Source organism: Gossypium raimondii, chromosome 5, assembly GCF_025698545.1.
Source record: "Gossypium raimondii isolate GPD5lz chromosome 5, ASM2569854v1, whole genome shotgun sequence".
In the NCBI taxonomy this organism is placed as follows: Eukaryota; Viridiplantae; Streptophyta; class Magnoliopsida; order Malvales; family Malvaceae; genus Gossypium; species Gossypium raimondii.
In genome coordinates, this window is record NC_068569.1 from 25,527,794 (window position 1) to 25,553,875 (window position 26,082).

General features: G+C 34.7%; 3 protein-coding genes across 12 annotated transcripts; 2 read left to right on the forward strand and 1 right to left on the reverse strand.

Annotated features, from left to right (window-relative positions):
• The first annotated feature begins 755 nt into the window (after window positions 1-755).
• On the forward strand, window positions 756-2,093 carry LOC105770589 (WRKY DNA-binding transcription factor 70). Its single transcript, XM_012591860.2, has 3 exons — window positions 756-1,241; window positions 1,324-1,425; window positions 1,512-2,093. The coding sequence occupies exons 1-3, from the start codon at window positions 898-900 to the stop codon at window positions 1,981-1,983; spliced, it is 918 nt and encodes a 305-aa protein (XP_012447314.1). The 5' UTR covers window positions 756-897; the 3' UTR covers window positions 1,984-2,093.
• A 6,616-nt stretch (window positions 2,094-8,709) lies between these two features.
• On the forward strand, window positions 8,710-18,076 carry LOC105770398 (uncharacterized). 3 transcript variants are annotated; one of them, XM_052631408.1, is made up of 22 exons: window positions 8,710-8,851; window positions 8,951-9,046; window positions 9,390-9,541; window positions 9,753-9,825; window positions 10,108-10,230; window positions 10,756-10,864; window positions 11,428-11,507; window positions 11,679-11,760; window positions 12,455-12,594; window positions 12,689-12,799; window positions 12,944-13,060; window positions 13,177-13,266; window positions 13,935-13,988; window positions 14,688-14,762; window positions 14,876-14,951; window positions 15,078-15,177; window positions 15,271-15,340; window positions 15,997-16,070; window positions 16,339-16,448; window positions 16,608-16,874; window positions 17,462-17,787; window positions 17,912-18,076. In XM_052631408.1, exons 1-21 carry the CDS (start codon window positions 8,723-8,725, stop codon window positions 17,743-17,745), a joined length of 2,412 nt encoding a protein of 803 aa, XP_052487368.1. In that variant the 5' UTR covers window positions 8,710-8,722; the 3' UTR covers window positions 17,746-17,787; window positions 17,912-18,076. The 3 variants fall into 3 exon arrangements, with proteins under 3 accessions (XP_052487368.1, XP_052487369.1, XP_052487367.1); XM_052631409.1 differs by having other exon boundaries at window positions 18,011-18,076; XM_052631407.1 differs by having other exon boundaries at window positions 17,462-18,076.
• Window positions 18,077-18,700: 624 nt separating this feature from the next.
• On the reverse strand, window positions 18,701-24,837 carry LOC105770397 (potassium transporter 2). 8 transcript variants are annotated; one of them, XM_012591589.2, is made up of 10 exons: window positions 24,822-24,837; window positions 23,376-23,471; window positions 22,960-23,194; window positions 22,645-22,890; window positions 22,507-22,560; window positions 21,545-21,805; window positions 20,930-20,982; window positions 20,707-20,824; window positions 20,163-20,417; window positions 18,701-19,943 (listed from the first exon to the last, which is right to left on the reverse strand). In XM_012591589.2, the coding sequence occupies exons 2-10, from the start codon at window positions 23,412-23,414 to the stop codon at window positions 18,814-18,816; spliced, it is 2,391 nt and encodes a 796-aa protein (XP_012447043.1). In that variant the 5' UTR covers window positions 23,415-23,471; window positions 24,822-24,837; the 3' UTR covers window positions 18,701-18,813. The 8 variants fall into 8 exon arrangements, with proteins under 8 accessions (XP_012447043.1, XP_052487366.1, XP_012447044.1 ...); XM_052631406.1 differs by lacking the exon at window positions 24,822-24,837 and adding an exon at window positions 24,231-24,246; XM_012591590.2 differs by lacking the exon at window positions 24,822-24,837 and adding an exon at window positions 24,093-24,108.
• Between the last annotated feature and the right edge of the window lie 1,245 nt (window positions 24,838-26,082).

Consider the following 26,082-nt stretch of genomic DNA (forward strand, 5'->3'; position numbering starts at 1 on the left):
ATGGTAGGGGAGGCAGTCCTCGGGCGACGCATCCGCTGACATGGCCAGGAGTAGCGACACATAGGGGATCTAGGGTTTTTTAGTTTCTGAAAAAAATTTTAAGTTGTGGGCTTTGACTTGTGTAACATTGGGTTTGAGTTTTGTAAATGGACTTTGCTATTGGGCTTTATTATTATTATTTATTTATTTTTATCTGTTTGTCTGGGCCGGATAGAATAGGGCAATTACAATCACCATTAGATGTGTAGAATGTCTAATAAACAAATAAAAATGATGAATATCGAATTGTAAAATTGTTGAACGCTTCAAAATAAATTTACTTTTTACATTATTTTAATGTGACTTTAAATAGTTTTCACGATTTTATGAATTGAAATTCAATATACTAAACAAATTTCCAAGAGGTTTAAATATATGGAAAAGTAGAATTATGATGTCCAAGGAAATTTAATGGAAAAAAGGTTGAGAGGTACGTTTTGAAATGAGTTCAAACAAAAAAAAATTAAGCTAAGCTTTCCACGTGTTGTTTTTTTTTTCTTTCTTTGGGTTCAAATTTGCACAATGTTTTGAGTATTTCTGGTTGAGTGCAGGCCATATTTATCAAATTATCAAATGATATTTCCAAGCTTCCAATCTATAGCGAAGAGACGTCAGCTCGCTTTTGTCATTATCAATGTGAAAGGGTTTGAATTTTCTATATTACCCTTCTCACTCCATCCCAACTTCCTTACAATTTCCTTTCATTTGCTTCTCCCCTTCCTCCATCTACTTTTCTCTTTAAATCTTATCTCTTCTTCTCCTGTTCACCTATATTTATAAGAGTAAGCAAAGCAGAACAGGTGAAGAGGTGTCTACCTAAATTTTGGGTTTTTTAGATTTTTCTAAATAATAATAATTATGGGAAGTGTGTCATCTTGGCCTGAAGGAGTACCGACAAGCAACAAGGAAAGGGTGATAAAAGAACTTGTTAATGGTCAAGAGTGTGCTAAACAGCTTCAGATCCTTCTTCACAATTGGTGTGAAAAAAATGGGCGTCTCTCCGCTGAGGAACTTGTGCACAAGATCTTCGCATCTTTCGACCACGCACTTTCTTTGCTGACTTCTGTTGAATCTGCCGAGGATTCTCAGAATCAGGCAACTTCCTACCATGATTCCCCGTGTTGCAATGGCAGGTCTGAAGATTCCACTAACAGCAGGAAGAAACTTCCTTCTAAGGAAAAGAGAGGATGTTACAAGAGAAGGTAACTAAAACACACACACACAACATGTTAATTGGATGTTCATACATAGATTCTGATGTTAATGGGATGTTTTTGCTTGCAGGAGAGATGAACATGCACGGACAGTAGTTTCTTCAACCGTGGAAGATGGTCATGCATGGAGGAAATATGGACAAAAGCAGATCCTTAATTCTAAGCACCCAAGGTATATTATTCATTTTGCAATTTATCCCAAAAAAAATCTTAAACCCACTATGGCAAGTGCTTAAGTGCTTCAATTATCATGAACAGGAGTTACTTTAGGTGCACTCGTAAGTACGATCAAGGTTGTAAGGCCACTAAACAAGTCCAAAGACTGGAAGATGCTGGCTCCCAAATGTTTCAGACCACTTACATTGGAACCCATACCTGCAGACCAGACTCATTCAAGGCTCCCCAAATCATCATAGATTCTGAACCTCGGGAATCTTACAACAAGTTCAGTTATGGCAGCAGCAACCCCAAAATCCCAACCAAAAAGCTGCATGAAATCACTCCACCTGTAAAGCAGGAAACCAAGGAAGAAACACCAACAACAAGTGGTCTTACAGACATGGATTCTGTTGTGATGTGGAAAGACATAATAGGTGCTGAATACGGGGATGTGGTTTCTAACGTGTATACAAGCACTGAAATCACTTCCCAGAATTTGGAACTGGACCTTGTAATGAAGCCTGTAGAGTTCGAAGACGATTTTCAGTTTGATGAAAGTGAGTTGGTCTAGTCATCATCATATTAACTGTATCTACGATAGTTTGTGATCTGTAATGTGGAATAATAATAATAATAACCATTGAAATCTTCTCCAGGTGTGGAAACCTGTTTTCCTTCGAATTATAGGAGGTACTTGCTAGTCATCATCGTATTGTCCACCGTAATAAATGCATTCGTGGAATTTTTCTTGATTTATTAATGTGAAGCAATAATATCATGGCATCTTTCCAGGAAAAATTGCAGAAGCTTGGCTCGTCTTTGTTATTACTATTATATATCTACAAGATGGGTCCCACCCCCTGCACAAATATGAACTTTCAAACTTCTTGTGGAAAAGAATGTGGGGATGACAATTAAAACAAAACAGCACCGAGGATTACATCTAAAGTAAAAGTAAATAAATTTAGATTTTGATAATTCGAAATTATAAAATATCGTTAGATTATTTAAAAAATTTTATTTAAAATATTGGGATGTTAAGATTTTTTTAAAAGTTTAGCTAGTAAGTTCTAAGCAACTATTCAACAATCGATATGATGGATCAGCAACCATTGATAAGTAGAAGAACATACCTTAAATTCAAGTTGATTTGACTGGAAGATTAGAGAAGAAAGAGATTCATGACATTCAAAGTTGTTTTATAAAAAACATTTGAATTGTAGAAGAGAAAAGGAAGAAGCGCTTTTAATTGGTGCAGACGGTGCGAATGAAGAAGCTCATACAGTAATGATTTTAACAACTTAGTAACTTAAATGAAAACTTTTAAATATTTTAATAACTATTTTGTAATTTTTTAAAATTGATGACCAAAACATAAACTAACTAATAATTTAATGAATAGTTTACCTTAATTGAGAATTAGATACTAATATTTTGTAAAATCAACTGAAGATGTAAAGCTGGGGAGGATTTAGAATAGAACAAGGTTGCAGAATTTTGGTGCACAAACTTGGGGAAAGGGGCATTGAAACAAACTAAAGGTAGGAAAAAGAAAATTATGTAAAGGTTATGAGTCATGAAAGCGACAAATCATCCAATAGAAGCACTCAAATGTTACATCTTGATTACGATTGTTTGTTGACATCATTTTTTTTTGAAAATGGAGTCGACTTGAATTTTAAAAAGGAAAACGAATACGAAGTCGCCACCAATCTTTTTTTTATAAGGTGTGATCGGATCACCTCATAACAAATCATTTTAATAAAAATTTAGATTTACTAAAACGATAATTTTTGGTCTTATAAAATCCGAAAAGCAGTTAAGGAGTTGATTCACATACGAGGAAGGATTGGCACCCTCGACACGCCCAAAATTGGTACCTTGTTGATTAATTAGTGTCTTAATATAAAAAATGTGCAAAGATTTTAAAATACGATCCTTGTATTTAAAAAAACTTGTATAAATCAAATTACCCATTAAGACCCTCTCATTTCGGAGAGATAAAATGTTATACCCAATGAGTTAGGGCATGATATTTCACCTCCTCAAAAATGAGCTTGTCCAAAAAACTCGTGTAATAAAATTTAAAAGGATATTCAATTGTTTAAGTCAGATGAAGAAATCGCAGCACAATACGTTAGGGCACAATTTCTCAAAATTCTTAAACATTGAATATTGCCTTTATTATTTTTTAGAAAAATCCTCATCTCGAGAAAACAACATGTCACATCCAATGCGTTAGGACACAACGTATTGAATTCCCGATAATGAGCTTTTTATTTATGTTTTTTGATTAAAGAGCATTCTTGATTATTTAGATTCAACGAAGAAAATTGGAACTCAATACGTTAGGGCTCAATCCTCTCGAAGATCTCAAATACCGAGTATTGCCTTTATTTTCAAAATTTTCTCTTTTTATGAATTCGGGTAAAAAAATTGATGTAATGTTAAATTTGATGTACTAAATGCCGCATTGATAAATGACAATTATGGATACGACAATGTGAGTATAAATAATACGAGCAATAGCAACAAAATAAAATAAATAAAAGGACAAATCAATATCATGCAAAATAACAAATATATAAGCAAATAAAATTAAAACATTCTTTTAAAATAATAATAATAACGTAAATAAATAATTGAATAAAGAAAATGAATAAAATTATAAAAACATAAAAAGATATATGAGTATGTATATATATGTATATTAAAATTATAAAGTATAAAAAGTATATATATGAGTATGTATTAATGTGTTTATGAAGATGAAAATACATACATAGATATATATATAGATATGTAAACAAATTATAAAATATGTATAAAAAATATATGAGTACGTATATGTACATATATAAGTTATAAAAATATGAATGTATCTATGTATATATAGATTATAAAATGCACGTATGTATATATGTATATATAGATTATAAAAAATATACGTATGTATATATGTATATATAAATTACAATGTATAAAAATATATAAATAAGTATATATAAATCAAAGATACGCATATATATGTATATAATTAAGTCTAAAATTAAAAAGGTATAAATAATAATAAACATGATGATAGCAATAACAATATTAAAAACAATGATAGTAAAAATAATGATAACATTATTGAAATTAATTAGTTTCATAGCAAAAATATAACAAAAAAATGACTAATTTGAACTGGAAACAGAGCTTTGGGGGCAAATCAACAAATAAAATAACAGAAGGGACCTTCATGAACGCGCGCATAATATGGAGGGACTAAAAGAGAAAATTTCCCTTCGCCCCCAAACGACGTCGTTCCAGAAAGGACGAAGTTGAAATCGTAGTAAAATTATGGGGTAAAATTAAAAATTTTAAAAAATACTTAATTGAAAACATTAAAAAGCGGAAGGGATGAAAGCGAAATTATCCCTTCCGCTTAAAAAACACGAGGATCCTACCTGGGTCGGGTCAGTTTCGGGTCGGCCTCCCCAAAACGACGCCCTTTTAGCGCCTGGGGAGGCCAAGTGAAACGGCGTCGTTTCACTAGGCTATTTAAGCCAAAAAACCTTCAAAAATTTTCATTTTTTTCTTCTTTAACGAAAAAACTAAAGAAATGCTCTCACCCCCATTTTTTCTCCGGGCACCGGCCCAAAATCTGGAAAAGGGGCCACCGTGTCAGCCGCCGGTCACCGGCGACGGTGCCGCCGTATGCGGTGGCCAGAAAGGAGGAAAACCTCTGACCTGATCTTTTTAAACCCCCTAAACCCAAATCTAGGTTCAAAATCCCCAAAATATTAACAAAAGCCCCGAAAAACTCAAGAAACCTTTCGATTTCCGGCCACCTATCCTCGGATGTGGCTCCCTCGGTTGTCCCGACGGCGTTAAAAACCCGAACACAGGTGAGTTTCCTCCCTTTTTCTTTTTATTTTATTTCCGTATGTAAAAAAATAAATAAAATAAAATAAAAGTAGACTACAAAACGAAGCAAAAACTAAAATGACAATAGATATAAACCTTTGGGATTTTTCAATTGATTTTTGTTCTCTTAGTATTCGATTGTCCGTGTGTAAAAATTACATGGTTAATGCGGCCTTTTATAACTGATTTACATGCTGTTTGTGTTTGCTTTTGCTTTTGCTTTTGCTTCCGTATCTGTCTCCTTTGTACCCTGTTTGCAGATTTTGACAAGGTCAACGGGCATTGGAGGGATAACCCTGACCATTTTGGTGTAATGTCACGATGCTGTCATGCTTGAACGAAAGTCTTGCCGCAAAGGCACGAAAGGGAAGTGCGGCGCACATGGAACACTAGGGCAATTAGGTTGTGGGCTGAATTGGGTTAGGGTTTTGTTATCTTGGATCGTACTAGGCCTGGCATGTAATTGGTGTTTGTTATTTGAGTTTCAGGCCGAGTATCTGGACTTTATTATTTTTTTATCTATTTTGGGCCTTTAGACCCAGGTCAAAATTGACCTGTTACAACGTTAATTCTTAATGTTGAGCAAAAGGGACAAATCAATGAAGACAATGTTGTTTAGATTGCTGAGAATATCGATGTTGGCTTTAAGGATCTTAGCTAGTTTCTTCCATAAATTTCTTTATCTCCATTACCAATCTTTTGTTTAATCTTATTAAAATTGAAAAAGATAATCTCATCATTTAAATTTATTGAAATTTAGTCCGCATATTCTATAAAAGTTGAAAAGTTAGTCCATTGTTAATAAACACAAACTTGAATTGTTGATTTTTGTTAACTTATTGCGGATATAAATTATTAAACAGCTTGGTTTTTTTTGTAAAATAGAAAAATAAAATTTAAAATTAGACCCTTGATTATTAGGTTTCCTAACTTGAACTCCCGAGCTGAAATCAACAATTGATTGCACCCATTAATGCACCGGAATGTTGTCAGGGTTTTAGCTTGAATTCAATGTCAAAAATGGTGGCTAATTTATGCACCAATTTCAGAAAGAATTATTGTTCTTTTACAAATTGTCAAAGTAAATTGCTTAAAGCCATGAGACATACCATTTTTCAGAGTGAATTAGTTAGTGGTGGTTAATTTGACATCAATGGTTTAACAGTTTTTGGGTATTTTTCGGATGCCACTAGTAAGTTTTTTGAATTATGTTTAGAGTGTTAAAACACTTGTAGTTTTCACCGTTTTATTATAATGAATTTTTTTTTGTTACTGTTTATAGAGGTACTTTAAAGTTAAACCACGAAAATATTTTTGTCTCCTAATTTATTTATTTATTTTTTGCATATTATTTCTTGTGGTATATGTCTTATTCATTCTCAATAAATTAAGTTGTGGTTGTATTGACATACTTAGTCCAATCCATTCCAAACAAATTGATATCAAAGCTCTGTTTCAACTGCTTTTGTAGTCTTTGCAAAGTGGTTATGCTTGTGATCTTTTTTTGTTACTTCTGTTGTTACTTAAAATGTTGATATCGCTGCAAGTGTATTATCGACTAAATACGTAGTCGAGAAATTGACCAGTAAAAATAGTTTCGTATGCATCAAGATGCAGGCAATGTTGGTTCAACAAGGATTGCTTAAGATGTTTGGTAGAGACAATTACCAAACACGCTTTCGCAAGAGCAAAAAGACGAGAAACTGAAGAAAGCACACAATGATATTCTATTATGCCTAAGCGATGAAGTATTACGAGAGGTAGCCGAAGAGACCGTTGCATCTGGTTTGTGGCTCCAATTAGAAAGCAAATACATGACGAAGTTATTGACAAACTATGTCTACCTGAACAACATCGTTACATCTTAAAGATGGAGGAAGGTATGCCTATTTCAAACACTTTGACACTTTCAACTCTATTATTATGGATCTCAATGATATCAATATTAAAATCGACGATGAAGATCAAGCATTGATTGTTTTGTGTTCTTTACCTTGCCCATATAAGAACTTCATTGACACTAAGTTGTATAGTCATGATGATGTTTCTCTTGAGGAGGTGAAAAATGCCTTATGCTCTAATGAGTTGAGAAAGAAATTCATTTGTAAGGTAGGTGAACACAATCAAGGTTATGGTTTGATTGCTCGAGGGAGATCCAAATCAAGAGGAGGACAATCAAGCAAAACTCATCCCAGATCGTAGTTCAAGAAAAGAATATAATGTTATTACTATAAGAAGTTTGGGAACATAAAGAAAGATTGTCCACAAATGAATGATAAAGCATAATTGCTTGAGTAGTAGAATGGTTGTGCAAATGTGATTGATGTAGAAACTTCAAATGATGTCGGGTTTACTTTGGCAGTATCCGATTCTTGCACTGGTAAGAGGCGAATTCTTGATATGGCTGCTACATTTTACATTAACACCTTCAAAGATTTCTTTCAACATATAAGAGGTGTTCTAGTTTAGTGCTAATGAGAGATGACCTCGCATGCTAAGTTGTGGGGATTGGCACAATTCATATAAATTTGTTTGACGGCATTTCAAAACCTTGTCAAATGTTCCATACATTCCAGAAATAAAGAAACACTTGATTTCCTTTAAGTACTTTGGACAAAAAAAGGCTTTAGATACTCCAGTGAAGGTGAAGTGCTGAAAGTATTCTCGGGCGCTATGGTTGTAATGCATGAGCATTTAGAGTGGGGCCTTTACGCTTTGGATGGTTCAATGGCTATGGAGCTGCATCAGTGTCATCATCAACTGATCTAGATTCTAACATCACTAAATTATGACATATACGACTTGGGCATATGAATGATAGAAATCGATATCTCTTAACCGATCAATTTGTGAAGTACTTTTATTTCTATATTACTGTAATATTAAACTATTAAAGAATCCTCCATTATTATTGTATTTTGAGCACATGTACTTTTTATCTAAATAGAGGGGCAACCATTATGGTACAAATGGAAATTCAAATTCAGAAAAATCTGTGAAAAACTGACAAATGGGACGTGCTATAGATTTTAGTCACAACAGTGAGTGGCAAAGTCAATTTAAATTTCCGTCGACCTGTTACAAAATTCCACAAGAGGTCGAAGCCCATCAGAAATGTCCTGGCCCAGTTTTGCCTTCATTAAGTTTGGAGAATGGAGAAATGAAGGATGATGCGGCAGAGCATGGTGAAACCGCGAAGCACAGAATCTAACCTCTTTGAACATCGACTGAATGTACTAACTGAAGAATTATATAATAGGGTTCTATTTTTATTTTATTATTTTAAATAACAATAATAAAAGAAAATATTGGCAGATCGAATCGAATTGGAAGTTGGAACCTCCTCCTTCTTCTTCATCTTTTTGTCCATCTCTCTATTCACAGATCATCGAAGAAAAAAGATGTTGAAATTCCTGAAAGGAGTGGTAGGCGGATCTGGAGCAGGGCTCAAGGATCTACCTTACAACATTGGAGATCCTTACCCTTCTGCTTGGGGCTCTTGGTCTCACTTTCGCGGCACCTCCAAGGCACTACTACTTCCCCACTATTTCCATCCCTTTTTAATCTCTTCCTTCAGCTCTCATAAACCTTTCGATCTCTTTCTTTTCTTTCTTTAATCTTTTCAGGACGATGGATCTCCGGTTTCTATATTTTCTCTTTCCGGAAGTAATCCGCAGGACGGCCATTTAGCTGCTGGTCGAAATGGTGTCAAGCGTCTTCGAACTGTAACTACTTCATCTTGCTCCTTGCCTTTCTATTCCAATTGCTTCCTCTGTGTTCTGTCTCGTTATGGCTTTTGCTAGAATAACCCAATCTCTAGAATTGCATATTACTGTTAATTTCCTATACTTGTTTCCTGTACAACTCAATTCCTGCGTGTTCTGATCCGAAAAGATTAGATATTTACTTGTTATTTCTTCAGAACTTATTTTCTTTCTGTGTGAAAGATACCCTTTTTGCTTCTTTTCTTTCTCTTGCGTTTTAGAAGATGAAACTGGAGTCTCAATTGTGTTTGTATAGTCTCTAGATTCTGAACTTCGGAATGAGTTTCTCTGCTTCTTTTTGCAGGTGAGGCATCCGAATATCTTGTCATTTCTTCATAGTACTGAGGTTGAATCTTTTGATGGTTCTAGTTCGAAAGTTACAATCTATATTGTCACGGAGCCTGTTATGCCATTATCAGAGAAGATCAAGGAACTCGGTTTAGAAGGTACACAAAGGTATATTCTCTTAACTGTGCTAAGTCTCTTGCTTGTGTTTGTTATTTTGCTTTTCCTGATTCCCAGAATGAATATACATTTAGTTTCTTATATTGGAATTAAATTATGCTTTATTGGAAATTTTATTTTGCCATCATACATAGAATATGATGAACTTAATTTGTTGTTTAAAGCCATAATAATTTTAGATTGTGATTTCTTTTGTTGGTAGGGATGAATATTATGCTTGGGGGCTCCACCAAATTGCTAAAGCTGTGAGCTTTTTAAATAACGACTGCAAACTTGTAAGTATTTGGAACTCTTCCAATTACATCTTTATTCATTGAAATTCTAAAAATTTGTAGTCATGCAAAAACCTGTTTGCCAAGGTAATTAAAGGATTTTCTTCTTGTACTTGAATTAGTCATGATTGAGTGAGAGCGATTAGCAGTTCTTATCTTAGGGGAATTGCACTACATTCAATTGAATGCATGTTAATTACTAAATGTGATTCTGCGATTTCTTTATTTTTAACCCACTGTTATCTCTTTCAAGATCACTCTTTTCACTAGCTTTGGATGGTACAGGTTCATGGCAATGTTTGCTTGTCAAGTGTTGTTGTAACGCAGACCTTGGACTGGAAGCTATATGCTTTTGATGTTCTATCAGAATATGATGGGGCCAATGCAACTGCTACAGGACCGATGCTGGTAATGCTTGTGTTTGGATGTGAGCAAGTGTTTTCAACTATTTTGAATCTCATTATAACGTATATACTATTTAATCTTCAAATCCAAGTAGGTATTTATGGAATGAAGTCTACATATTTTCTTAAAGAAGAGCAAGGTTATTTTTTTCTGAATGGATCATTAGAGATGCAACCCATAAAGTAACTGAGAGGCCATATAAATGAAGTTGTTTCTCATTCAATTTTGACATTGGAATTAACTTTCCATATTAAATTCAGGATCCTTTCAATCTATGTATTTTTCTGCATCTAATTACATAGGTGAAATGCTTTATTCAATTGTTGTATAATTTTTTATCATGCATTTTCTATATTATATATTTTCATTTTTCCATCATATGCTACTATGCTATGGAATCCTTTCTGCAGACCATCTCTCTTTCTTTGTCTTCTCTCTCATCTTTTTAGGATTCTCAAGATCAACTTTTCATTCTTTGTTGTCAAGATTGCCTGTGGATAATTGAATTTAATCCGTTGTTTCCATCAGCAATATGAATGGCTTGTTGGATCGCAATACAAGCCAACAGAGCTGGCAAAGTGCGACTGGGCCACAATCAGAAAATCTCCACCATGGGCTATTGATTCTTGGGGTTTGGGTAAGTTTGCAATTTTTTCTTTTGATATACTGGTGTAATAAGTTAGGTAGGTTGATGAGTAAACAGCTAATTTGTGCTAATTCTTTGAGCATCCAGTTCTTTTCACATTGATCTTTTAGGTGTTTTTACATCATGAAGTTTCATCAGGACAAGAGTGTGTTTCCTTGCATGGGTTTGGAGTTGATACTGACTATTTTTCATCTCTGTTAGATGCTAGTGTTGACTGAGAGTGATGCAGGAGTAGAGAGTACATAGCTTTTGATGTTCATTTGGCTATGCTTCTAGTGGGCATTCATTTGTTTGAGCTTATAAGTTTAGATTTGTTTCAAAATTTGAAAAACCTTCTCAGCTGTTGTTTATGCGCTCTGTGTGTTACAATGACATTCAGAAAAATTGTATTGACTTATGCATGTATCTAAAGCAGACTAGTGAAATGAAAGATAACAACCATGACATATCTGTGATTTGGTTCACTTTCAGTTCTTTATCTGATATTTTTGTTTCTTTCTTTTTCCTGTCTGATCTGCTAGCAATATGAACAATTTTTTTAAAAAATTTGGTAGGATGTCTTATTTACGAGATTTTCTCTGGCATGAAGTTGGGAAAAACTGAGGAGCTGCGCAACACTGCCTCTATTCCAAAGGTTTGTAGTTACATTACTATTGCTATTCGAAATGAGTGTAGCGTATTTCAAATTTATAGTTATTATTGGTGGTCGCATTCCTCAGTTAGCAATAGCACTTATATGTGCTTTTGCTTTGATCCTTTGCAAGGTTCGTTTTAGTACTTATCTACCTAATTTCTTGTCTCTCAGTCTCTGCTTCCAGATTATCAGCGGCTCTTGAGCTCCATGCCTTCTCGCAGGTTGAATACATCAAAGCTTATAGAAAATAGTGGTAAGTGCCCTTTGCTTTGTGTCCTTGTAGTTTTGCCAAAAGGGTGAGACATCCAGCAAAGCAGTCTGCTTTATAAGCTTGAGATTTTTATCTTCAATCTTGGACCAACTAACCTAATTAATGACCTCTTTGGAGTGGCACGGACCACATAGTAAATTAGTCAAGCTGTTTTCGTGGATATGTTGTCTTCATTCTATTATTTCTTGGTTGTGGACTCTATATTTTAGGATCAATTCTACCTCTGAACAACAGTTGAAACATTTTATGTACATATAGTCCTTTTTGTTTGGTTATTACTACTTTATGGGAAGCATTGGGAGATTAAAGAGGAAAATAGTTCTGAACTCATCCCCTATTGGGGGATGATTTGAGATGATGAAGAGAGATGGTACACTCTTGTAATTTCTTGAAAGTGAAGTTATGCTGAAAGCTTTAGGCTTAGAAACAGCAATCTCACTGTTCCTCGTAATTGTAATAAATTTTCCTTTATCAGAAGGTTTGATCTGGAACTCTCTGTTCTATATGGTGCTTCTCTTTGGTTCTTCTGAAGTCTGCTTTGTGAAATTGATGCCTTTTGTGTGTGATCTTTTTGCATATGTTTCCACCCATGGTGCATTTGTTTTGAAAATTCCTTCTTCTCCATCAAGTTTTTGCTTTCGGCTAATACCACATTCTAAAATACTTTTATTGCCAGAATATTTCCAAAATAAGTTGGTGGACACCATACATTTCATGGAAATTCTTAGTTTGAAAGACAGTGTTGAGAAGGATACTTTCTTTCGTAAGCTTCCTAATTTAGCAGAGCAGCTTCCTCGCCCAATTGTGTTGAAGAAGGTGCAACCTTTGGAACTTAAGTGTGATAAGTTAACTAAGACAAATCATCCATGGTTTCAACAGCCAATTTATGATTTCATAACTTGCTTTGCAGTTACTTCCTTTGTTAGCCTCTGCCCTTGAATTTGGTTCAGCTGCTGCCCCTGCTTTGACTGCACTGTTGAAAATGGGTTCTTGGCTTTCTGCTGAAGAATTTAGTCTGAAGGTCATACAACTGTTTATTTCTTGTTTACTTTAGACATATGATTTTATGTTTGATTTAAATATAAAATCCAACTCTGTTTAAACATGTAATTTCTGCTCTATTACTTTTGGCTGACTGGATAATATCTTGGCTTCTCTGGTGTAGGTACTGCCTACAATTGTGAAGCTCTTTGCTTCTAATGACCGAGCTGTCCGAGTTGCTCTTCTACAGCATATTGATCAATTCGGTGAATCTTTATCTGCTCAAGTTGTTGATGAGCAAGTATGCAATCCATGGCACATATGTTACTCCCTCATTCGAGCAGATTTTAGTTGCTTATTTCAAACTCCTGATAATATTGCAAATTAATAACTGTTGGTTTAAAATTTTACAACTAGGTCTACCCCCATGTTGCTACTGGATTTGCAGACACGTCTGCGTTTCTCCGAGAATTGACTCTCAAGTCCATGCTTATATTGGCTCCTAAGGTATGTTCAAATCCATCCAGCTGAGCCTTGAAAGCAGGGAATTCTACTTTGGCTCATCATCTATCTCTTAGTCATTTCTCTTTGAAGAGAGTATAATGTTACCAGTCATGTTGGTGACTTATTCAAGTTACTTTGCTAATCTTACAAGCTTGAAATGTTCGAGGAACCAGTAAAATTTATAAACTTTTCTTTACTTGACTTTAGTCAAAAGATGTTGGAACTAGGAGACAATGTAAAGATGGATTTCATTAACTAATTGTGATCCATTGAGTTTGGGAACATATTCCCTAGCGACCACTGCTAAATGTTAGGATCTTCAGATGGGTACCAATAAGATAAATTGAGTTTGGGAACATATTCCCTGTTATATGCCAATCGTCTTAGGTTTTGTGTAAGTTCTTGTGTGTGAAGTTCAATTGCTTGTTATGTTGTTTCAAGTACAATGGAGGAGGAAGAAGTACTGAAAAAAGGAAAAAGAAAATCAACGAACTCGAGTTTGAGTTTGTTATGAGCTTGTGATTTTAATTTCCGTGCTGCTATATTATCTCCATGATCTTACAATCTTGCTTCGTTGTATATTTTCTTTAAGCTTCGTGATATATTACTATTTTTATGTAAAAATGTTATTTGAGTCTGTTCTAAGTTTTGCTGTCTCATCTCCATTGCAGCTTTCACAACGTACTTTGTCAGGCTCATTACTGAAGTATCTTTCCAAGTTACAGGTGTGCATCATATTGTGTTGTAGTATTATTCTATGTTCTTTTTCTGGTTAGTTTATATGAGTTTCATCGCCATCATTTTGCAAGGGAAATATTAGAAAAACAGAACAACCACAAGTTTCTTTTTTTATAACCTTAGACCTGCATGACCAGTTTATAATAAAATCATTATTATATTTACATCAAGTTGAACCTGCAAATTCATAAATTATAATAAACTGTTAATTTATTGCACATCTAACTAAAGATTATACTAAATTTATTTTGCAAATTTTAATTTTATGGATTTAAATATCATTTTGATTAAATTATTTTCTTCATATATTTCTGATAGTTAATAACAAAGGAATGTTTTGTTGTCTATAACACTTATCTAGATTGCGTTGAAAATATTAAAGAAAAGAAATAGGTATGGGTCCAACACCCAACTGCCATGCATTGGTTTGGTTTGCACCTAACAAACAGAAGGCCATGCCATGGTGGAGATTGTCTTAATTGACAGTGAAGTATATTATCTAACTGGATAAAAAGGTTAACTGGGTTCAGCTTAAAATATTAGTGTTGGAGTTGTGTCTAATTTCCCATATGAAAATCACCAATAGATTACTATTATGAGAATGGTAAGTTTCTCTTTTAATTTGTTTGATGATTTTTTCTGTTTTAAAGTCATGTTCTTATGTACGTTTTGGCAATGTTGTGCAGGTTGATGAAGAACCTGCAATTAGAACAAATACCACCATATTATTGGGAAACATTGCAAGCTACCTAAATGAAGGGGTTAGTTGATTCTTGGCTAATCGTTCTTGAATATTTTAAATTACCTGCTCCTTGTTAAAGTTCAATTAATTGTGTCCCGTTAAAAATTGTCATATATTGCTCCAAAATTGTAGACACGGAAGAGAGTTTTGATCAATGCATTTACGGTCCGTGCATTGCGTGATACTTTCTCTCCTGCCCGAGGAGCAGGTATACATGTTTATGGCTAGTTTCTGATACTCTTGGTTTTTTAAATGTGCTTTCTTAGATTTTTAAAGCATTCGTGTTCTTGTTTTTATGTTGTCATCAAACTAACATGAAATTATGTTGTGGCAGGAGTTATGGCTTTATGTGCCACTAGTTCTTATTATGACATGACTGAGATTGCTACCCGGATTCTTCCAAATATTGTTGTACTTATCATTGATCCTGACAGGTTATGTTATTCTTGATTAGTTTATTTCTTGTCAGCTTTTTATTATTATTCATCAGTGTACATGAAGAATGTACTCTCTTGCCTTTTAAACAGTGATGTACGGTCAAAGGCATTTCAAGCAGTTGATCAATTTTTACAGATAGTGAAGCAGTATAATGAGAAGGTGAGCTATAAGATGCCTTTGCATCTCCATTTCTTTTCATTGAACTTAGGCAAATGCAAACTTACTATAGTTTCAGTGCTATCAAGCAGACAATTAAATGCTATTTCTTATTATCTCTAACTTTCTCTTATTTTCTTGATCAGCATTCTGATGCATCAAGTATAAATTTTCCATCCTTAATGAAACACTTTGTAGCTCATATTTTGTTGATTTTAAGCAGTAAATCATGTTATGAACCAAGGCTAAAACTTCTTAATAATGTTTGTAGCTCTTGGTTCTGCAACTGTTGATGTGGTTTCATCCATTTGCTGTTAACCAGTGTATGGCTATTAGACATTTCAAGCATTCAAGCAATATATAACTAATTATGTGTTCTTTTCGATTCAAAATATATCTTGCTGCTTTTATGTGTTTATCTCTCATTGTTATATATTCTTTGTCTTAAGTTCTGGTGAGGATGTTTTGATTCAGCGAATAGTGAAGGCATATCAAACATTGTGGTATTATTATTAGTATTATCTGGATCAAACTATAGTTTTTATACAAGCGTAAAAATTTTGAAATTTAAATATTCAAGGTATGTTCTAAGAAATTTTGCTATCATCTATAGTATAGTATTTTCTTATGCCAATGTTTTTGTGCTTTGTTCTTTACAGGGTAATGCTGAAGATACTTCTGGTGCTGGAAGTTTAGGGATTTCATCAATGCCTGGAAATGCTAGTTTACTGGGGTAAGTTGAGAATTTTTGCTGTAGGAGGGCCATATTGATTGTTACCATACAACAAGATGGTTCACATGGAATCAATGACCTTGAAAACTTGTGTGTTAGAATTTGTTTTCTTGTAAGGTGCATTAATTTTTAAGCAGCTAGCTTAAATAGTTAAATGATTTATAAAGGCATGTCCAGAATTTTTTTATAGCCACTTGATGGATAATGTCAGTTCTCTTTTCCCAGGATGTAATTTTGGTTTTTGACTGGTAAAATTCTAACCTTGCAGATGGGCCATGAGTTCCTTAACTCTTAAAGGCAAAGCTTCTGATCAAGCTCCAGTTGCTACCGCAAATTCTGTCACACCTGCAACTACCACAGCCTCTACAGCCAGCTTAGGTATTTCTTGCAATTATGTGACTTATAAAATTTGGTACCTATTATTTTGGAAATAAGTTAATATTATGCTGCACCTTTGGTCTTCACTTTTGTCTGATTATATTTTTGTGTTCATTCAATAATTCCATCTCTAATGTTGTTTTTCTATGACAATCTTAGGACTAATAGAAACTCCAAGTACAGCACCAGTCCACCGAGTAAGTTCCAGTACAGATTTTGCAGATCAACTGATGCCTCCGTCTCCTACTTCAACCGATGGATGGGGAGAAATTGAAAATGGCATTCATGAAGAACATGACAGTGACAAAGATGGATGGGATGATATTGAACCCCTTGACGAGCCAAAGCCTTCTCCAGCCTTGGCAAATATTCAGGCAGCTCAGAAGCGTCCTGTTTCACAACCAGTTTCACAGCCTAAACCACAAGGTAGTATTCTCCATTCAATTCTGGAATGTGGGAATTAAACCTCTAGTCTTAATGTTTATGGTCCAAGATGGGAAAATATGCGATGCATTTAAATTTTTCTATATGCATGAACAGTCATTGTAAACATGTTAAAACTAGTTGAATAAGGATGTGAATAACCATAGATGATCTAGATTTGCCCTTAAATCTCTGGCCAAAAAACAAAAAAATAGTTGCCCTTAATCAGAAATTTGTCATTATTTAAAGTTTTCTTCAATGAGTGCCCCAAGGGCTCTCATTAAAATTACTGTATGTAATATTATCTTATCTTATCCCATGCATTGGAAACAATGAACAAAGTTATCAACTATTAATACATATTTACTACAAATAATATATTAGCTAAACTTAAAGCTTGCCCTAAGAGCATTTGTTAGAACTCTTATTTACATGTAGTTGAAACTGGAAATGCCTTAAAAATTTATCAGCAATCAGTTCTGAGGGATATTGGTCATTAAGTCATTAGATATGCTTGTTTAATGAGATATTTGTGAAAATTTGAAGATTTACATTTCGGGTGGATGGTTTTTTTTGTTTCTATGCTTTAGCTTCAACAAGTTTGAGACCAAAAAGCACAGTGAAGGCAGCTAAAGATGAAGACGATGATTTGTGGGGTTCTATAGCAGCTCCTCCTCCAAAATCTGCTTCTAGACCATTGAATGTAAAAACAGCTGGAGCAGTTGATGATGATGATCCCTGGGCAGCTATTGCTGCTCCCCCTCCGACAACCAAGGCAAAACCTTTATCGGCGGGAAGAGGCAGAGGAAATAGAGCAGCTGCTCCGAAATTGGGTGCACAGAGGATAAATCGGACATCCTCAACTGGGATGTAAAATACGAAGGAACAGAACGCAAATGGAGGAGAAAAATATCAGGTTTTGTACACTTTCTCTATCTGGACTGGCTTAACATTAAAATTTCATGAAAGTCTTTGTTGTCTGCCAAGTACTATCTGATACGGTGTTTCTTTTCCTCTTGGTATATTATTTGATTTGTAAGCATTCTTTCGTACAAGATGTTGCCTGCTGCCTTCTTGTTCCACAGTTACTATAAAGAGACTGGTGTGCAGTTTTGATCATGTAATTGTATTTTGTGTAGGGAGCACTATAAACCAAATTTAGATGTATTCCTTTGAAAGAATAATAAAAAAGTTCAGTGCTATAATCAGAGTTTGATTTTATATACTACCGGTATGAGAAAAAAAATATAGAAGATCGTAATGAGGAATAATGTGAAGTAGCTGAGTCGGTCCAAATCCAAGTCCAAGCGAGCAACATGAGCATCTCTTCAACATGGTTTACACCAATCAAAAATGTTTCTTAGTGTTTTGGTTCAACGGAATTCACAGTTTTATTCTCGGTTAAAATATAGCTTTTGATTCAGCTCATTGGAATTCACAGTTTTGGTTGTAGATGATGTGAACACTTGTATCTCAAGATCAATTCTAATACACAGTTGATGTGTGGATTTGCGGATATACTTTATGATCATGATGTTATCTACCCTGATTTTAAAGTTGATCGAGGATATCTGATTCAGTAATGCTGTACCTTAAGCTTGACTATTTTGCGTTGGCATTGAATTTTTTCTCTCTTGATATTAACGCACTATACGGTAACACGTGGTAGGGAGTGAAAACGCTGTTGTGGAAATAGAGAAATGGTATTAAGACTTAATACGCACTTTGATGTATAGTAATTTCATGTGTTTAGCATCATCTGACATAAAGGAAGAGGTGAATCCCTCCCTTTCTTAAACAGGTTATAACTTTCTCTACAGACCAGCTCGAACTAGCAAGTACGCCTTCTTTCTTTCTTTCACTTCATTATATTTATGTTTATGTATATATCTGTGGCATAAATAAAATAAGCTACAAAAACTAGTTACATGAGATGGGAAGATTACACCACATAAACCATGCCAACCTCTAATAAAGATATTGGAGGCACCTTGAGTGCAACATCTGGTCCGCGGCAATTCCTTCTCAAGAAATTGTACCCAAAATTAATGGCCAATCTCTTTAAAATAGAAGATCCTTGCTTTGCTTCTACATGTGTGTGTCCTAGTATGAATGCAGTCCCTGCTTCTTGGGCTGTCATCAGATCCCTCAGCTCTTCTTCCAACTGAACATACATTTTGGTTTGCCCATCAGATTCAGAGTCATCATCATCAATCGCAAATCTAACTCTTCTTTCAACAGCTCCCGCACCCACAGCCTGCATCTCAATCACATCCGTCACACTCTCTACTGTTGAGAATCCAATAGATACACTTGCTGGTTCCACACTTTCCTCAATTCCATAACCTGGTGTGCCAGAAAATGTTACTGTCCCTATTACTGCTAATCTACGTTCACTTGATGATTCATTAGAGTGGGAAGCATCATCTTCAGCGTAAGGACTAGTGTGCTGGCTCCGATGCCAATCATAGCGGATGAAATCAGCCAGTCTGGCAACTAGCTCCGTTTCAAAAGAATCAATATCCTGGTGTACATCTCGGTATCCATAACGAACAATGCACCTATAAGACCTATGAGCAGCAGGACCAACACGGCCCACTAGATAACGCTCAGCTGGGGGTACAAAAGGGACAGGTACAGACTTTACACACACAAAGACGAGGATACGGTGGTAGGCTGGAAGGTTAGTGACAAAACGAGAAAAGTTAGCTGGGATGCCTGAGGTGAGATCTGTAAAAACTAAGCCAATACCGGGTACTCGAGCAACTCCTAGGCTTGGACCCAATGCTAATAGCCATTCTAGTGACACCTTATTGTGGAGATCAAATTCATATTTCTTAATGGTGGCATAATGCCATACAAACATGATTGTCATGAGGAAAAGGGCCAACAGAATAGGAAGCCAAGCACCTTCTGTGAACTTGGTGAGTGAAGCTGAGAAGTAAAGCAACTCAATAGAACCAAAGAAAAGAAGAAAGGAAAGAGCTACAGCGGGAGGCTTGTTCCAACAGAGGATAATAACGAGGGACATGAGGCATGTTGTCACCAGCATCACAGTCATCACTGCCAACCCTGATACCAATAAGAGCAGAACTTTAATAATGCATCAAACTTCTTTGTTTCATCTAACATAAAAGAAGGATCTAATTCCTCAAACCCTTTCCTGCTGAAGTTTAGTTTATAGGTAGAGGCCAGTTGAAAAATCTTCCAAAAGAATAAGAAAATGGAAATTCGTATTATGTTAGAGAATTATTATCTGCAATGCATGAAGTTTTAAGTGTTCAAACTTACCTGATGCATTCCCCATGTGTTTTGTGTCTCTAAATCCAATAGTCACAGTGATGCAAAGGATCATGAGCACCCAATTTATTTCAGGGATATAAATCTGGCCATGTATCTTGTCGGAGGTGTGAATAACCTTCACTCTAGGAAAACAGCTAAGTGATTGGCTCTGATTGATGATCGAGAATGTTCCACTAATGATTGCTTGGCTTCCCACAACAGAAGCCAGAATCGCTATTACTAACACTGGCCATCTCACACTTTCTGTATACACACACACACACAAAAAGAGTGATGCAGTCAAGTTTATTTGTCTACAACCATGAATTCAGATATGTACCCAACAGAGAGCTGCAACCCTTTTAAGCTGGGGAGACATGATAAACTAAGATGGTGTTATCCTGCCGACACGTCAGTCAATCTTTCAGACTATTTCTTAGCTCTTGGAGTAAAAGGGAGGTCAATGATTAGACTTGAAATTTACATTTCCTATTTCATCAGTCAACTTCCTACCATTTTTTGTTGGTTTTGTAAACAGATGATGGGAGTATACCTGGAACCGAGACATAGAAACTGATGTGGTAACTCGTATGATGATGTTGAGACAAATAAGCAGCTTGACCCATATATGCCAATATAAGAGCCGGATAAACCAGAAAGGTGAAAGCAGTCTGCAGCAAGGCAAAGGTTAAATTTCAATTTAGTAGGCGACTTTGAACTCAACTTGAATCAGTAACCATCAAATCAAAATTTACAAGGTATTAGTGTTGAGTTACCTGAATTGCAGCATAAGAGAAGTGACCAAGATCAGCAAACATTGCCTCCGAGCCTGCATGGATAATCAGGTATACTATTGGCAATCATTGGTTGTAAGTTGTCACAATGAAGTTAAGCTATGGCATTAGTTATCGATATATCTCTAGTTTCAACAAATTTCAGATGGTATTCTGATGACTTTGCTTGAAGACTGAAAAATAAAAAGATACAGGACATAATTCTTGTTATTTGGATATAACAGCAGATAGTATAATGGGGCCTTGCAAATCAGATCATGCTGAGATGTTTAGCTTGAATGATAGGATCCATGGCCAGCCTTGAGTTTCGCGTGAGTATAATTTTTGAATTTTACTAAGGAAACGGATATTCATTTGCAGGGTTAACTGTATGATTACTCGGAAAAGGTTTCTCCATTTTGCCAACATAATCTAATAATGTCAAATAACGAGCTTCTTGTAACTGTGAACCAACCTTAAACATGGGCAAATTTTAACTTATGTCCCATGCATGGATTACTTTGAGCTAAGGAAATTACATTGAACCTATCAAAGGCAAAGTGGCCAAGGACATAATGAGGATGAAATTTTACCATATTTATCTGTATTTAAACTCACCTGTTATGCAGAGAAGTATGCCTCCCAAAGACATCCATCCACCTTTCTTTGTCTTCTTCAAGAATTTGAACATGTAATATGGAGAAAGAGCTTTATAGACATGTGGGTTCCAGTGGATCATATTGTATAAGCCAAGGGCACTGATACAAAGTAGCCATGTTAACACTACGGGAGCAAATAAAAATCCGACCCGGTGCGTACCGTAGTGTTGAAGTGCAAAAAGACACACCAAAATGAAGCAAGTGATTGGAATAACTGCATCTGCAAAAGAGATAGCATGAATGTCAGATAAAGGGGCAGAATATAGATAACTTGAAAAAAAAACACAGGAATGTAATATATGGAAGGCCAACAGGACCCAAGGATGGAAGAAAATAGAAGACTGAAAAATGCAGTTTATTGTTTAAAAGCCAAGTCTGAAATTAAATTCCATGCAAACCAGTGTGGAAAGCATCTTTCGTATAAGTGCAATATATTGTATGCTCATGCATGAAGCTGCAAAAAAGATATCAAATCCACCATTCCAGTGAAAAGAAAAGAGGGTAAATGTCTCCTTACCTGGAAAAGAATTTACCAAGAGAGTAATGTTTTATTTCCCCTTAAGGTATTGCAAATTATATACAAAAATGCGATCAAATAGAAAATTTTCTTCAAAAATCTCATAACTTCAGTATTTTCTTTGTTCTCTCATTATTTCAGAAACAGTTAAAACCAAATTCATCATTCACCTTCCCATCAAACAGAAAAGAAGAGAGGACCAGATTAGACTAAAAGAAAGGACAGGTTACTGTTGAATGTTCCCTGCAGGACAACTGGATTTTATTCACCAGCTAGATGCGAACTTTAATCAGGTAAGTGTTTAATCAGTTAATATGAAAAAAGGTTTGGCCCCATTATAGCATCAGAGGCTTCAATGCTATTTACATATGAGAAGATCCAGAATAGTAAGCTCAGGAGCTTACACTGGTGATGCTCCTTGGACATGGATAACTCGAGGCCAGAGACAGCAGAGAAAACTACATATCGAAGTATATATTAATTAGTCGGTGACTAAAAAAAATTAGTTGCAAATTTAACCAACCAACTGCTAGGAGGTTTACCTGAAATTGCTGGAGTGAGAACGCCATCTCCAATCACCATACAAGTACCTAGGAGAACCAAGATTAATAAAGCAGTGTGCAAGACCTTATGCTTCTCAAGGTACACTTTTACTCTTGAGCTGCTCCTTTTCTCTGGAGGGTGCTCAAGTTTATATGTAGAGACTGCTTCATCAGCAACCTGTCTGTTGGGCAGAAGACTGACATTTGCGTGTCGGCAAATCAGAGAATACAGTGCAAAAGTCCCGCCTGCAATCAATAAAAGGTTTCAGTTTAATGGCTAAATGATATGGACGAGACAATTGCTTAAATGCTTACCCTCTCCGTTGTCATCCGCTCGAAGAACCACAAACACGTACTTGAATAAGGGGACTAAAGTAAGAGTCCAGAAAACAAAGGATAGAACACCAAAGATCTCTTCATTTGACTCTGAGTGTTGAATGTCTTCAGCAAATGTGCTCTTGTAGACATAAAGAGGGGAAGTACTCAGATCCCCATAAACCACACCTAGACTTTGGTATGCGAAAAGCAATGCCGTCTTCCAAGAACCCTTCTGCAACACAATTCCAGAATAAGCTACTCTCCTACCAACCGATAACAGCATAATTCCTTCAACCAAATAATCTAATCCTACTTATTTTCCTAAATACAAAATCTAAATCACCAATAACTTAAAATAGTTTATGGATGTATATGCACTTTACGCTATCAGATTGAAAGTTAAATGCAAAAACCTTTGAAGCATCCGAGAACTTGCTATACTCAAGATCCATGATAATTATACTTCGATTTTCAGCCAGAGTTTCTTGCCAGTGAACCCAATTTAGCTGCTGATAAACATTGAAACAATATGCCAAACATAAGTGGCACAATCCAACACCGGGAATTTGGAAGAAATAATTTTAAACAAGAAAAAAAAGAAGAGAACTTTCAAGATGAAATTTCCAAGGACATCCAGGCTATCCCTCCATTACACACCCGCAAATAGAGGAGATAAAAAGCATGTCTCATTCACCCACATGGCTTCCATACCTCTATAACATCCTCCACCCAAACTCTTTGAAAGCTATGCGCATCTTAATCAAATTCTCACGGAAAGTAAGAAAACAAGAAGCCAAGTGATACCCAGACTCCAATTAATAGAAAATTTATGGAATCTTAAACAGGATTGAAGCTCAGCTACGCTATAATTATACAGACAGAATTCTTAAATGCTCAAGGGCCCTCATTTCTTTTACATAATATTATTTTTATGGTTGATGAAAAGTGGAAGAAACTGATACTTCATCCTTCCTCAATTTTTAATCCAAAAAAAAAACCAAACTTTGAACCCTCTTACAGAATTAACCCATATGGACAAAGAAGCAGAAGATAAAAACAATCAGAAAAAATCAATATAAGTGTAATACATATATATTTATAATATAAAAGCAAATGTAATAGTTTCCAACCAATGTTTTGTGCAGGCTAAGAAAGAGAACAAAATAAGAGAATCATGTGATGCAACTACAGTTGCATTTAGAAGAGAATGATATATCACCACCAACAGCCAAATACAATGAATTAACTTATACCCCACAAGACCACACCTTTCTCTGTCTCAGATTTCTAACTGAAGCTTAGTAAAACCTTTCATTTTCTTTTGCTTGATAAAGCTCGGAAAGTTTTTTTTTTTTTTAATTTTGAAGTAAAGGAAAGGTAAAGTTGCTCTTATATTATTAATTTCTTTAATAATGGAGTTTGTTTGGTAGTAACTCAGAAACAAATGAAAGGAGACAAGGCAAAACCAATTTACCCCTCTCCATTAGACCATTCAGAAATCAGAACTGTTAACAGAACCTATTTATTGTAAATGAAGACTATATGAACATAAAATGGGCAGCCCCATGTGCTGCAGATAATCCCCATGAGATGAATCCAAATGCACTTTTGTCTTTTTAGATTAAAAAAAACCCGGCATTTTGATTACATCGTCCCTCGTCCTTGTTACTGTGTCTATCATTGTTATTTATTTCATCAATATTAAACTTCATTCTGGAAACAGCTGTAGCACCCGTAGATGATTGATAGATAGATAGATAGATAGATAGATAGACCAAACCCATTAAAGTTACAAACCTTGCTGAAAAAACCATCCCCTTTAACCTTTTACTCAAGTAAATAGATATAGAGAAACTTACCCGAGTCTTTTCTTCTGGCAAATTTCAATGGCCACCAAGTGGAAACCTCGTTGCATTTAGCTCTAGACTCTACACAAGCTTGGAACTTCCATTTATGGTAGCTGATGTGTGCAAAACTATAAGCATGTGAAAGGATCTGAGTTTTTTGAGATGAAATGATGCTCTTTTGGATGGATTTGAAGATCAAATGAACACAGACTTGAAGGTTTCAACCGACAATACGAACATTGTTCAGTAAAACAGAATCAAAATTGGATTAGAGAACGTGGAGAGAAGCAATAGACAATTTGATTCCATGAAAATGGATTGATGGAGCATGATTTTTTTAATGAAGAAATAATATAAGGAGATTATCATGAGCGGGAATATTGGCAAGCTTGTCCAATATAGCCTTTAGACTTTGGTCCTTTCATGTAATGTAACTTATGTTCATCACTTTAAACGTAAACTTGTCGTTCCACATTTCGAGGTTGATTATATTCGCTAAAAATGTGAAAATTGGTGAATTGATTCTTAATTTGATTTACATCAAAGTTGTAAATTTAAGTATGTTGAAGCGCATTATAAATAGGAAGCAACAAAAATTTGAAGATTAAAATATATTTTAAGTAATTTTTTAGAATTGATGATCAAATTAATTATGTCAGTTAAAACTCATTTTATTATTATTTTATTCATTAATATTCAATACAATAATTTTCATCATGTGTAATATTCATGTAGAACTCATCTATTAAATGTGAAAATCAATTTGTGAATGGTGATTGAATATGTATTAAATATTAATTAATCAAAAATAATGGAGTGAGCCAAACCCTAGTTCATAGGGTTTGATTAAATAAATTATTAAAATAGTCATAAAATATATATATATTAAAAAATTTTAGTTCAATCAGTTTGTATCAATTCGTGAGTCAATTGGTTTGATGCTACTTTCTGGACCAATATCCTAATCGGTTCAATTCAGTTCAAACAATCATGATTCTAACTATATACACATTGTACGTTTAGAATTTAATCTTTTTTTTTTCAATAAATTAATTTCTATTTTTTAATTTAAAAATCTATTTTCAAATTATATATAACTACGTAACATTTTAATTGAATAGTTAATAATATTAATTATTTTAATTATTTAATAATATTATAAAACATAGAAACTAAATTATGTTAGAAATTAATTTTCAACTATAAATCTTAAATTTAAGCGTATTAAAATCAAAATTACAAATTAACTATTTTTATAAAATGAAGAAAGAAA